The 14,909-nt window shown below is 35.0% G+C and overlaps 2 protein-coding genes across 2 annotated transcripts in view; both read right to left on the bottom strand.

The window, feature by feature from the left end:
* The window catches only part of LOC117105463 (serine palmitoyltransferase 2-like), a 32,718-nt gene extending 27,706 nt beyond the window's left edge, over window positions 1-5,012 (bottom strand). Inside the window, exon 1 of the mRNA XM_033246613.1 lies at window positions 4,829-5,012. Within this exon, the coding sequence (XP_033102504.1) occupies window positions 4,829-4,942 (114 nt within the window). The 5' untranslated portion in view covers window positions 4,943-5,012. The remainder of the gene's footprint in view (window positions 1-4,828) is intronic.
* Window positions 5,013-8,487: 3,475 nt separating this feature from the next.
* The window catches only part of LOC117105459 (acyl-coenzyme A amino acid N-acyltransferase 1-like), a 10,222-nt gene continuing 3,800 nt past the window's right edge, over window positions 8,488-14,909 (bottom strand). Inside the window, exons 5-10 of the mRNA XM_033246608.1 lie at window positions 14,402-14,406; window positions 14,208-14,324; window positions 12,388-12,479; window positions 12,170-12,269; window positions 11,690-11,894; window positions 8,488-11,334 (exon numbers count right to left, since the gene is read on the bottom strand). Coding sequence (XP_033102499.1) covers window positions 11,174-11,334; window positions 11,690-11,894; window positions 12,170-12,269; window positions 12,388-12,479; window positions 14,208-14,324; window positions 14,402-14,406 — 680 coding nt within the window. The 3' untranslated portion in view covers window positions 8,488-11,173. The remainder of the gene's footprint in view (window positions 11,335-11,689; window positions 11,895-12,169; window positions 12,270-12,387; window positions 12,480-14,207; window positions 14,325-14,401; window positions 14,407-14,909) is intronic.

The raw sequence follows: 14,909 nt of genomic DNA on the forward strand, positions 1-14,909 counted from the left end.
TATATATATATATATATATAGGTCATATTGAATTCATTATATAATGGGATTTAAATTGATAGCCTAAGGCTGCACTTATATTACTATATTTTTTTTACGTCAAATTTATTTGCCAATTTTCATTTTCCCCTCTGCCTAAATGTTTTGGTATAACAATTATGGTAAAATCAGAAAATTTAATTTTCATTTATTTCTGCCCTCTGTAGATCTTTCGAAAAAAGAAATTCGCTAAACAAGGTAATAAGAAATGGTTCACCTTTTCTATGCACTCTTCACTCAAAATTATAAAACAAAAGTGCAAGAAAATATTTAACGTTTTCAAGCATGGACTTTAAGATCTACAGTGCTCTAAACATATTTATTTTCACTCTACATCATCTAGAGTCAACAATAGAACCCTTTGACAGAATTACCATGGACGAACCATAGCCCAAATCTGTGAATTAGCATTGATAACCCAGATTACATTGCAAACATTTTAACTCCTCTTGTAGTTCCATCAATAACGAAACACACACCAGCAAGATATAAACATTGGTAGTAAAACAGCTAACAATGTCAATGAATTACTACGGTTATTGTAAACAAAACGAATCACTATGCTGCTCCGTCCATTTGCTGATTAATCCCAGTGTAACATAAATATTTCCAAAATACGTTTGCTGTATTGAACACAATTAATTTGAATCAAGCTAAAAACGTAAATTGGTTGCTATGGGAGATACTAATCAAAATTTATTACAATTATGAAACACTATTATTTTACAAGCTTTGATTTAATAAGTAGCATGTATAGGTTTCTTCATAATGAATTTCTAAATTTGCATTAAAGATTTTGTAAGACCAGCTGCTTCAATTTCTTCTTATTAGTATTTGACATTAGGTTCACAGTCTTTCTTTCAGCTTTCATTTTCTTTGCATTTTATTTTTAGTTTTCCTTTCCTTTTTAGTTGTTGATCATCACTATTTTCTCTATTCCCTTCCTTATTGTGTTTCAACAAGCTATGCATTTGGTTAGTATCTTGGGCAAGGCACTTAATACACATCGACTCTTTACCTAGTCATCTAGTCATCGTGGGTACCAGATAGTTGAATCCGCATAGTAACAAGCACTGATTTTTGCTACTTATGGAATGGTGTTTCCAAGAGAGTTGAGGATATGTTCCATTGGCATTTGACCCAGTGACTAGAGAATGCAAAGAGGCAATTTAGGCCCAATAAAAAAAATTATTAGTTTATTTATTGTTTGCATTCTAAATCATTTTTTACTTTGAATATAAATGCACCAGCAAACAACCCAAGGGTGATATTTAGCTTTAGCAAAATAAAAAATTTTAAAAAAAGCCTCCCTCCCTCATCACTTTTCCTGCCCAGATAGGGTGATAAACTAATATTTTTTATAGGGCCTTATTGCAATATGCATAACAAATAAATTGTGCATTATTATTATGCATTATTCTTTATTAGTACAATGGTATAAGGACATTAAACATGTATAATATTTACTTTTGTACACACGACAATGCTTATAAGGACACATCTTAAATTTGTCAAAATTATTTTTTAAAATGGAGAAATAAAGAAAATCATATTCAAATTTAAGTCTGAGAGGGCCATTTCTGGCCATTTAGAAGTGCCATAGTCATAAATTTTCTTACTTCAGCCAAAACTATAGTGGTACTGAGATAGTCTAGACCCTCCATCTTTGAAAGTCCATTCCTGGGCCCTCTATTCCGAATGCAGATCTCCCAGAATTGACTTCTAACTTGGGAACCCTGTATTGTTATTGTGTAAAATTTGTAATTTAAAGTTCAAATTTGTATACTTCTGGGAAATCATTGTAGTCGTCTTTACAAATACATGACGATAAAATAATCTGTATATCAAAATAGAAATGAATTACATAATTGAACTTCTACCTTGGAATTCTTTCCCCCGGTGGCTCTTGGCGGCACCATGGCTACCACTAGCCAATAAGAGGGACGATATCTTCAAACTTGACATTTTTTATAGCAGGAACGTATGTAATTTTGTAACTTTTCCATGGGCATTCATTTGATTTTTGAATGGGTACCTATGCCAAGCCCATTTCTACCAAAAGCATAATATTATATGGATGTGTGTTTGCATCAGCAAAATATCATGAGTAATGTTTTGCCCTACTTAACATGCTATCGTACTGAATACTTAGTACGTCCCCAAATACTAGCGAAAAAATTTCTCAAGTGATTCTGGTGTGAATCAAGCCCACGACCTCCAGGTAACTAGCCTGATGTCTTAACCACTAGACCACCGAGCTTGTGCTCGGTGGTTAGTGATGAATCCGATCCAAGTAGCAGGGGGTACTGCAAGTGCTATTACGATGCGACTTTGTGTCAGGAAAATATCATAGGAGTGATGTTTTGCCCTTCCTGACGTTTTATCGTTCCAAATACTAGTGCTGAATCTGATCCCCAAGTAGCAGGGGGTACTACAAGTGCTATTACGATGTGACTTTGCGTCAGAAAAATATCATAGGTAGGAGTGATGTTTTGCCCTACCTGACGTGTATTGTACCGAATACTCAGTATGTCCCCAAATACTAGCGAAAAAAAAATATGCAAGTGATTCGGGTGGGAATTGAAACCACGCCCTGAAGGTAACTAGCTTTATGATTAACTCCTAGACCACCGCAGTGGTGGCGCCAGAGGGGCTGGGGGACTATGCCCCCCATGCCCCCCCGGGAAGCATGGTCCCCCGTCGGGGAAGACCAGTAACATTTGTCGGGGAATAAACAAATTTTTTAAAATATTAATTATTTAATTATGTAATGTTCGTTTAGCCACCATATTGTTTCATTAAACTATTTGTGTTAATAATAATAATAACAACTAGAAATTGCAAATTGCAAGTGAAGTGCTGTGAAGTACAACTGCATATTAATGTTCTTCGAACAAAATTATTTATGCAAGTCAAGTGAAAATAATGAATAATAAAAATATAACAAATAATATGAGACACGACCCATTGTCTATATTAGAACACTTCTGGGTAACAAAGTCGTAATTTTTCATTTTTGTCAAAAAGTGTCTATAGTGGTGAATTATAGTTTAGGTTTTTTTTTAATAAAGTTTCAAAAATTTCTATGTATGTGGAAAATGTAGTTAATTACCGAAAGTTACAATTTTTGTTTTGAAGACTGCATGATCTAGGAAGTGTACATTTTTTTATGGGGCAAGTTTCCAAGGATGGGTTTTCTAGGGGCGAGTTGACTGCCAAAGAGTGTTGCCAAAGTGCGAGCCATGACGTCACGACAATAGATACAAGACGTTACGTTACTCGAGTTGTGCGAGGTATCGGCTGAGATTTGTGGAGTACAATTCAAAAAACAACTATAGGTCTAATAATGAATTATTGTGATGTTAAATAGACAATGTTAGCTATCAAGGAGCGACGTTGTTTTTCATTGGGACATTCGTCCCTTCAAGGCTAGGCCTACCATCCTAGCTAGTCTAGGCCTGGCTAGCGCGACATGCGGACGTTAGTACGAGTAGGTTAGTCTACAAACGTCGGCTAAAGTAATTGATTTTACCCGGCAGAAGGAAAGAAGGAAACTCCGCTTTTCAGTCGTCTTAGGCGCCTGTTTTTTGACAAACAATGACCTTTCAGAGGTCAAATTGCTGTCAAGAATATGAATTGGCTGCTTCGCAGCAATAATAGTTCAATGAGACTAAATAAAAATAAATTGCATTCTATTATGACAAATGCTCCTTTGGATAGCCTCATGATGTTTGGAATACATCATGATAGGTGAAGCAACCTCGACCTTGACAGCATGGTTAACAGATTTCATGCAAAATTTCCAAAATGTAGAATTTCACTTTCAAGAATGAGGATTTAAAAATAAATTAGATGGTTACATTGCATACTCTTTGTTTCTTGCTTTATTCAAAATGTTTTGGGTTTGGAAGCGGATATTAGAAAACATAGCCTACATGAAGTCATATATAGTTACAATAGTAACTCAATGCCTATCATTGAAATAAGTAATAAAAATTCACCATAATTCGTCAAATATCCGTGGCTTCCCGGGGGCTTCGCCCACTGGACCCACCGGGGCCCTAAGCCCTAAGTGGCCACCTGGTCCCAGCCAAGTGAGACTCGATTTGCTCCACTAGCCCCCCCCCCCCCCCCCCAACCCTCCCGTCGGGCAGGTCCTGGAGCCATCACTGGACCACCGCACCGAGCTTGCACTTGGTGGCTAGTGATGAATACGATCCCCCAAGTAGCAGTGGGTACTGCAATACATTCAAATGCTATTACGATGCAAGTTTGCGTCAGGAAAATATCATATCATATGGCCTTTAAAAACATAGGGCCTAGCCTGCCTACACTATTCTAGCTATCTTAGGCCTAGGCCTAAGCTAACTAGGGTAGCTGGTTTTATTGTGGGTTGTTCAATTCAAGCAGCTTAGCCTACTATCCTTAGGGCCTAGGCGTCTGGCTTATTATAGGCTTCTTTTTTACGGTAACCGTCACTGCAACTATCTATTCCTATGGTATGCTTGCTGGTTCATACTAATATGTCAATAGATTAAACTCCAACTTCAGAAAAATAAACATAAAAATACTATTTCTAGGCCTATAGGTACATTTAAACAAGCCAATTTGACTTTTCTTACTCCCAGTGATATTTCTCTGAGAAATACCGGTGGCTCTACAACCGGCGGTTGCGATGGGGCACACCCACCACCAGAAACATGCGTATCCAACCAACAACACACAACCAAAACCAAGGTGGTGGTTCCAAATAGTAAATCGAGTAAAATAATTACTTCGAATAACATACCTCCGGCTTTTTGATTGTTGATTCATTAATTCTTTCACAATGGTTGTGAGACATAGGACTTTCTGTACACTTTATGTTTGAAGCAAGGCTTCCCGTCCGTTTATGCAACGCCATTTTTTAACGACTGCTCTACACTCGCAAGCCACGGCCTCGAGATCCCATCCCAGTCGAGTAGTAAACATTGAGCTGTTGAATAATCAATCATGAGATAAAATGGCATGATCAATATTTGAGAGGGCGCTCTATTGAATTTAACTGAGCACAATTTCGATATTAATTTCGATTGTTTCATGAATTTTAAAAGTTAATTTGACGTTTCCAAATTTTTTTCCTGATAATTAAATTTTCAGAAACCGCTTTTATTTTTTATCTGTTATAATTTTTTTAAATGTTTATGACAATTTAAAATTTAGGGAATTTTAATGGTTGAAAGCGTCCTAAAATTGCATATAATGTATTATCTCATGACAAACATACCCACCACGTTATTTTAATGGTTTAAAATAACAAGACTGATGATAGGCCTACACTTATTACAATCCAGATACAATTAAAGCTCAATAGAAATATTTTTAATGTACATTACAGTTTTCATGTTTTTATGTGAAAATGTCCCGTCTGTCACGCAGCAAGAAAAGTTGTGTAGTTCTTACATATATATTTTTGTCCCAAGTTTTATTCAGTCTTCTACAATGTTGACCACGCATAAAAAACAAAATTTTAATTTTTATTAGTATTTGGTAAAGAAAATATTCTGACTCAATGTCCAGTCTGTCACAGTTATCCTGTGTGCCACATTCATTTCTAGTCCGTTTTGATTACCTTTGTATAATTTCAAGAGGCAAGTAGGCCTATTTGTAATATACCGTAGGCAAAATCACAATCATACACATTTCAAAATAAAAAAAAATTGGGCGCACAGGTAAAAATTAAGCGTAGTGCTACATTACATACCAGGGCCGTAGTCACCGGTACGGTTGGTGAGGTTTCAACATGACCACTTTTTGACAGATCACAAGTTAATTAATTAGGTTTTAAATAGGAAAAATGGCTAAATTTCACCTGTATATTTAAACTCAACCTACTCTCTCTTGACATAACTCAGGAACGTTTAATGATAGTCTGCTGATCAAAATGTAAAATATTTAAGATTTTATATTCAGTACATTGTCGAATGTTATGTAAATCTCATATCCCGAGTTATATTCATGCACCAAAGTGGTAAGTTTCACTTAATTTTGAGTGTATTTTGTTGAATGGTCTTTAATGATATTACAGTCAAATATGACCACAACATTTTTGTCAAACTTCTAACCTTCTAAACTTTGCGTATCTCAATATACATTTATATTTCCTTAAATGAAGAAAGTCCACTCGCTAAATTAGTATAGATAGCAGAGAATTTTGTCTGTCAATCTCAGATATCCAAATTTTAATAAAATATAATAAAATTATATATGTCTTCCAATACGGTTATAAGAATTAACACAGAACAGAATTAACCATACATCGTGACATATAAATAAAAATAAAAGAATATAAATAAAAATTTAAAAAAACTCAGTTCCAGTCAAAAGTTATCCTTTGAAGGCAGATGTGGCACAGGTGGGGGTTCCTTCTCCGTCGGGAAGAGCTCCCCCAAAATCGATTAAATAAGCCTGTGAAACCCCTAAATTGTCATTCTTTCGGGGGCTTTGTCCATGGAACACTTCGCCCCCCTCGGATCAGATTTTTCTTCGTCAGTTGTAAGCAACTATAAACACGATCCCAAAACACTTTGAATGTTGTTGCAATAATTGTAATGACATATCTCTTTCACTGTGACTTGCATCTAGTGTTGTGACAATTTTTACAACAGGCATAGCGGAATAGTCATGCATAAGTGACTATTTTTTAACAATTTTAAAAATAAATACTATCAATCCAGATTGTTATTTACGCATTGCTTTAAATTTAAGGGGGAGGAGCCCTTGTAGATCGGAAGCCCCTCTGGAGGTCGGGGTCCAGGTTCAATGAACCTGCTGAACCTGCGGTAGACGGTCACGCCACTGATTGGTGGCTCTTTTAAGTTAAAAAAAAAGTCTGATCTTGAGGTTTTTTTGCACAATTAACTTACATTTTGAATGGTAGGCCTAATGGTACGAATTTGGTATGCCCCTCTTTTCCAAAAGCCAATGGTAAATTTAAGTATCAACCAAATAGAAGTAATTATTTCGCAAGGGCACACCCCCAGACCCCCGAAGGTGTTACAATCTCTCCATCAGTCCAACTTTCGTCCCCCCCCCCCACCACACCACACCACACCACACCACGTCCCCCTTTTCGAAATCTTTGAATCCTCCGATTGTGTGATTTGCGTGTTCCTGGAAACCGGGAAGCGTACTGACTAATTGTAATGTAAATCTGTATTTAGACCACATCCTGGTTTGAAGAGTGAAGAATATTCATAATATCAGTCCTTCAATCACCAGGTCAATTAACAATAAGTGTAGTACCTCTACAGTCACACGTTTATCAAACGCCTTCTTTCCTAGAAATCACGGGACATTATTACGATTTTATGGTTTTATAACATACCACAGCAAACAAAAGCAAATCTCAGTACTTCCTATACGAACAACCGCGTGATTGATTCGCAGTCGGATAAATTCAACGTTGGAGTGGAATAGATTGAATTATTTATTAAACTAAATTTATTTAAGTTGTTAGTTAAACATCATTCATATTTGTTATAATTTGGTTTGGGAGTTCGTTAATGACTTGCTGCACGGTATGTTCTCTTGCCTCAAATATTAACTGTTCCCTGGTCCCATCGATGTGTTTTATTTATGAGTACATTAATGTAGGGATAAAAATGTTACAAAGTTTGTTGATCTCGCGTGTAATAATAATAATAATAATAATAATAATAATAATACATTTTCACACCCTTATGGTTTTGACATATAGGCCTACCACAAAGTATAAAGAGCCAATTGTTGCAAAATCAACTGACTCATCGGCACGCGGTCGAAAATATTTCATCACAAACATAAATTATGACTGATCTGATAACAGCATACATCTAAAATAAACAAATAATATATTGAACTACATTATAATGGGGTCATTGATTGATAGGGTTTGTTAAGAAAACAAATCAGGATAAAAACTCGTACTGTAGTTGTTTCCCACCAGAGCCGTTGGGAATAGCAGAGTTGTAACCCCATATTTGCTATTTTAGAAACGCATTTATAAGCGGGGAAGTTAATGATCTGGTATAATGAACCCTTTTTTTAAGATGCTTAATTTTCAGTATGGAACACTTTTCCAATTTCGTAATATTCTTCTATACTATTTTGTATGAAGACCATGTTACAAACTACAGGATAGCAGTGTGATGAAAAAAATGCAATTCGCTTTGTTCTGGGACAAGGTCGATTTCAGGACGACGGTACAGGAATGGCACCAGTGGAATGGGGGACGTGGAATTTTTTCAATTTATGGGACGCTAAAATTAATGCAATACTCCTTGGAAATCCTTAAATAGTTGGAACTTTCGGGGCTTCCTCTACGGACCCTCAAGAGTCACGGACCACGCCCATACGCAATTCATCACAATGACACATTCTCGTACCTTTACCTCTTGGAAAAAAGTATAGGCCCACAACACAAATATATAACATATATAAACTTTTTATTGATACTGCATTATATAATTTCATTTTCACTAAATTTCATATCACCCCCTTCTACTGGTATATTAAATATTTCTTTTTTGTTTGTTACCAAAAACATATTTTATAATCATCATTTAATAAATTTATAGTTCATACTTCATATAGTTTCATTTAGTTTTTAGACTTGTTATGACATACTAATTTATTGAAACAAAATTACAAAATAGTTCAATGTTTTATATATTGAAGGTTAGCACAGTAACAGATTACACAACATTTAATAAATCTATTACCTATTTTAAAAAAACAACTAAACAAATTATAAAAGCACAACCAAAAATAAGATAAAAGCATTTGTCTGACTAGAAGCATGCATGACTAATTAAATTTAAGAACAATAAACTCTTCATGGAATGTAAATAATTAAAACAATTTCACAATTTGATGTCATAATACAATTTAGCAACATTTTTGTCCAATGCATGATGAAAACAAATATTCTGAGGGGATATTTCAGTGATTAGCTGAAATGGAGGCTGTTGCATCATTTGCATATATTGACTTCATATCCACTCATAAGATAACTCTCATATATTTTTCAGACTCCACAATGTTTGGTCAGAATTTACTTTTCTATATAATCCAAGGGAATCTTGTAAAAATTTCACTATTTTTTTAAGTAGCACAAGGTACAAACGTAGAACAGACAAGGCAAGGCAGCACAAATTGTTTAATCAAATCGTACATTTTTGGAACAACCCTGTATATATTGAAAATTCCCCAATGCTATAAATATATTAATTTTACTGTAGTTTGTATTTTTTGCACACAATAACAAGGTTGAAACTTTACTCAATATTCTTTGCCCACTGGAGATACAACTTTTCATTGACTGGCTCAATTGTAGAGGCAGTCTTCTTCATATCTACTGTACATATATTTGCGGTGAAAAACCCACTTCAAAGGGAGACAATTTTGCAAAGCAAAACCTTTAAGCCACTCTACTACATTAAAGAAATGAATATTCCCACAAAAAGCTTATCTTTAAAAAAAAACAAAACCTAATTTACTGAATTTCAGCCACCATGATTTGTTTCTTACATAATTCATAGATTATTGCAATGTTCTTAATATTAATTTTAGTCAAATCAATTGCACAATTCACTATTGGAGTCAGTCAGATTAAACCTTCAAATCATTTTTTACAGGCTATGAATTTTTAATCATAGAAATTATATTTTTTTTTACATGACTAAACAACAAAAATTGGAATAAAAAAATAATATATGAAAATATATAAAAAATGATTTATTATACATTTAATATTTTGTTCGTCAATAAATTAACAGCACAAACCTTCCAACATTACAAGCGCAAAAATATAAAGAATAAGCTAGCAAGTACAAACATCGCATAATAAAAAATAGTAGGGCCTATGAAAAAAACAATTACAAGCAACTTTAAAAACACAAGGTATAACGTATGGTTTGTAAAAATAAGTCAAGAATTATAAAATTTCACAGCACCATAATTAAAAGTTATTAGAATTAGGAATGTAATTAGTTTTGAATAAAGAATACTTCAATAATAAAGAACAAAAGTAAAGTATCAAATTGATCTTACTTTAAGTACAGTACAACTGATCTGTAAATAGCAAATAATACACAAACACTGTTATCTCTCCCATTTAATATGCTTGTTTACTCTACTCAAGGCAGTGATATACTGAGGGTGTAGACTGAAGTGGAAGGTGACAGAGGCCAGCATATTGTCTCAAGGAGTATCAACTTGTGCACATGACTGAGGACGCCATTGCTTCAATGTTTGAAGGTGGAGTGCCCTCAGCACAAATTTTTGCCTCTATACATTAGTTATTCTAACCTGCATTTTTTTCTTGCATTTCTTTTTGCATTAAGTAAGCTCTATAAAGAATATTAAGCTGTTTGTACAGGGGCAGATCCAGAGATGTTTGTAAGGGAAGGGGGCCCTGATCATTTCCAGCCCTCCAGAGGTCCCTATTTTTAAAAAATCTCATTTGGGAGGGGGGGGGGGTAGGCACCCCTCACAAACCCACCACCTCATCAGGCATACAAGCTCAATCCCCTTGTCAGACAGCTTAGGCCTCCACCCCCCACAAAAAATGTATCATAGAGCTGCCACTGTTCATGGGGAGTGTTTTTATGACTTAGTATGGTCAACAATTACGCTTTAGACCACAATATTAGGAATTAAAATGAAGTTATTTGAATAAGAAAATTATTGTGGTTCAACCTCATCATATGAATGGGGGTCAAGTGAATTTCTGCTGGCACCCTCACTGTCCTCATCTGTCCCATCCTCCTTCATTATTCTCCTTATCTTCAGCCTACTATTATCATCATTTATTATTACTTAATATAAAATGGTGCATCACAAATCATAATTTTTTTAGCAATCCATTATGTCTTTCAATAGGTTTTTCAAAATACTAACACCTTGTCATGCAGTTTAGTACTGATATAATTCCTATATCCTATAACATCAACATATCTTCATATCGGCATTACTACATTGTTGAAATTTATGCAATATATCATATTTTTCCTTATTTTTAATTAATAAATAAAAATACCAACAGATATGTTAACCAATCAAATTGAATGCCTTTGGTAATGAGCATAAACATTGCCTGAAAACAATGACTGTGTTATAGTTTACTGTTCAATGGTAAAGACACGATTGAGGACATCCTTTTGGTAGGTACACTTTTACCAACGTATTTATGAAAGAATGCAAGGGTTTTCTTCCAGGAATCTTCTTGTGCTAATGCATGGCAATCATGAATTCCTCCATACAGGGTAACAGAACCTAAAATAAATCAGAAGAATAATAGAATCAATTGGGGCTACAGTATATACATTTTTCAAGGCTTATATTATAACCCAATATTAAACTTAAGTAAGTATATGTCAAAAAGTCCATCCTGCCCCATCAAAATGTATATTACAAAAAAATGTTGTGAACTATGGGATGGATAGCTTATTTTACACCTTAAGGATGCTTTTCATCGTAGGTAATCAAGCAATGGCTACATCATTTCAATATTTTAAAAGTAAACACTATGTAGGCCTGCCAGAGATCCAGACTAGAGGAATCAGAAATACCTGGTTTAATGCAGTTCCAAGGGGTTTGAACTAGTTTACACATGTATACTTCAACTTACCAAGAAAAGGCAGAAATACTTCAGCACACAGAGGAGAATAAGGAGGTTCTATCAGGTGGCCTGCTCCTGGGTAGCTGAGGATTTGCCAGTTTTTCTTTCCATGTGATGTCAGATAGTTTGAAGCGAACTTGGCATATAGACTACCAGACCAGCAGTGATCATCATCACCAGAGATGAAGAGGAATTCACAGTCTGACTTCTCTAACTACAATGAAAATTCAGAATAACTATTAATGGGGCTCAGTGGTTAAGTAAAGGTGAATGTAGTCATGCATTCATTAAATAGCAAGATTCTGGGAGCACAGAACTTGATAGAGGGTAGAGGTATTACAGTGAGCATGTTAAAAAATAAGATCTTAAAATCAGACACCAAATCACTTTATTGTGTGCTTTTTCACGAGAGAGGGGACATCATAAAGGTTATGTTTTGTACCTATAAAGAGCAATATATAAATACTCAAATTGAAAAGATTAATTTACTTGCATCACAGCGTCTTTTTCTTTGTTTGTCAGTAATTTCGGAAAGTAATTAAGTAGTATTAATGCACCGTCACGAAATTCTATCTTTTCCGGATGTGTTCTGTTGATAAGAAGAAAGGTTTTTCAAAATAGTTATTATCTAAATTTGCATAATGATTTCATAAAGATAATTCCTAATTTTCATAATAATTTTCATAGAAAAAAATAGAATGACATACTGTGCAACTGGAAAATGTCTTTGATTGTATCTGCTAGGAGGATATTCCCCCGTATTGTATGGACAACCGTTGATACTAACACACGCTTTAATCTGTAAGATAAACAAGTGTCTCATTCATTTAACAAGATTCAACACAAAATAATAGGTCAAGACGTTTCCACTTTTGTGTTGGGCCAACGGCTTGGGCATTTGTATATAAAATTTGAAATAAATAAATAAATAATAACTATATACACAAATAAATAATTAGACGTAGATAAGTAATGGAGGTCGAGTTTGGAGATCCACCGCACTTTGACCCTCAGGAAGCGCGCACGTTGCAGATTGAAAAATTTTTGAAAGCTCAAAATTGCCTAAAACATGCTCCAATTTAGTTTTTTAAAAAAGTTTGATCAATTTAGAAGATTTACACATACGTACGTGCACGTCATGATGCGCGTGCGCATGGTAATGACACAAAGAGTTGACTCTTGATATGAGATATACATTTATCAACTTTCATTGACAAATGCATGTTGGTAAGGAATTTATTATTAATTATAAAATTTGACAAAGATTTGAAGGAAGAAATATGGGGGGGGGGAGAGTCAGAAAAAACATTCATCATGACGCGCTTGCGGACGGTAATGGCACACTAAATTGAACCTTGTCAAGTGTCATTTGAAAATGCCTGTTGGCTGGTAATGCCATACAAATTTTCCCATTACATGAATTATATATCGGTCTGATCAGTGAAAATACAGTGTGCCACCATATGTCTGGGAATTTCACAGATTTGAAGAAAGAAAGATGAAAGGGGCCCATAAAATCATTCATTTTGACCATGATGTTATAAAAACTCCAAATGAGAACATTCTCAGTCAAAGTCAAAAGGCAAAATATTATAACAATGCTGTGAGTAGGTTAAATGATAGTTCATAAATGCCTGGGGACAAAAAATCATGTTAAATGATAGTACTTTTTCCCCTATCACGATGTAATCTCTAGGACCCACTCATAATGTCGCTGTGTAATTTATGATAACCGCGGTGAAGGGCGGTGAAGTGGACTGCGACCTCTATGACGAGAGAGATTAGCCCTTTGACTTCCTAGGCAGTAGGCCTAGGCCTACTTAATGGGTATTCTTTTCATTACTTTTTTAGGCCTCATAAAATCTATGATTGAGGTATATAAAAAAATATTGACTGCTTCAGATTCGGGGAACATTGAAATCTATAGCCCCTCGGTGATGTGGAGACTATAGCCTCGGGCAGACTGTAACCTAGCCAATGATGATAATAATACCATACTTCTAAAGCGCATTCCGCAAAAAAGTCTCAATGCGCTTTACAAAAAGAATAGAAGACAAGCAGTTAATAAATTTTGACTTAAACAATATTTGTATACTAGCAATAGTTGAATAGTTTGGTGGTTATGATGCTTGCCTTCCAATCACCAGGGTCCTGGGTTCAATTCCTGTGACGGCAAGAATTTTTCTCCCAGCTAAAATAACTCCACACCCTAAACTGGAAGAACAGTTAGATATCTACTGAAAAGGATACCCAGTATAAAGAATGAAAAAATTTAATTAAATCACAGAAATAGAGTACGGGCAGTGGGCAACTTTTATGTGCCTGTTCGTGCAATTCCATTTTAATCTCTCATAAAGATTACCACAAGGAAACCGTAAGTAAACACTTTTTGAGGCTTTGATTAAATGTGAAAGCGCAACTAATGAGCAAATTCTTAAAATGAAAATGTGTAGCAAAACCCTTAACATTAATGTATTCTCATTGTATATAATGATTCAGAGTTAAAGTATAAAGTAACATGCTGTACCTTTGACCCACATATAGTAGATAGTTTAAGTACAATTTGTGCTCCAACGGAAACACCGATGAGACCAATACCATCCTTGTGTATGTATGGTTGCTCAAGGAGCCAATCAACAGCTTCCTAGATGTAAACATAGATATAATTGGTTATAATAAAACTTTCTCAGAGGCAGAAATGTGGTGTACAGAATACTTCACCCCAACTGAAATTTGCACCATAATACAACTTAGACAAAAACACTTGGTTCAAAATCCAACATAGCCTGGACTAAGATTTGGTACGAGTTGGTTTTATCATAGAGAAAATAGAACAGAAGGAGTAACATCGACTTTATCGCTTATCTTTAATCCAGTTAAACAGTCAGCTAGTGCCTATTAAATTGCACTACGGCCACCCGCGGAGCTTATCACAGCACTATCTCTTTGTACACACAGCTCCTCGCCGCTTAAGTGTAAACCCCTATTTCTGTTTATCAGTTGTAAGTATTGGCTTATTTTTATTGTAAGAACGAAAGTGATGTCAATAAATAATATTTGTAAAATGTTCCGGTTGTTGCCGGTTAATAAAATTTAGTTCAGACGAAAATAGAAAGCTGTATCTTTCATTTGGTACACGAATTAACCGTGTCCGGTCATGTCCGGTCGAGATATTACGACCATAATGTGGCCTAAAATCTGTTCGATCGGCCTCTGTAGCGCTCATGTG

The sequence above is a fragment of the Anneissia japonica genome, unplaced genomic scaffold (genome assembly GCF_011630105.1).
Source record: "Anneissia japonica isolate Jap-2015-1 unplaced genomic scaffold, ASM1163010v1 scaffold1128_len1000024_cov185, whole genome shotgun sequence".
Lineage (NCBI taxonomy): Eukaryota > Metazoa > Echinodermata > Crinoidea > Comatulida > Comatulidae > Anneissia > Anneissia japonica.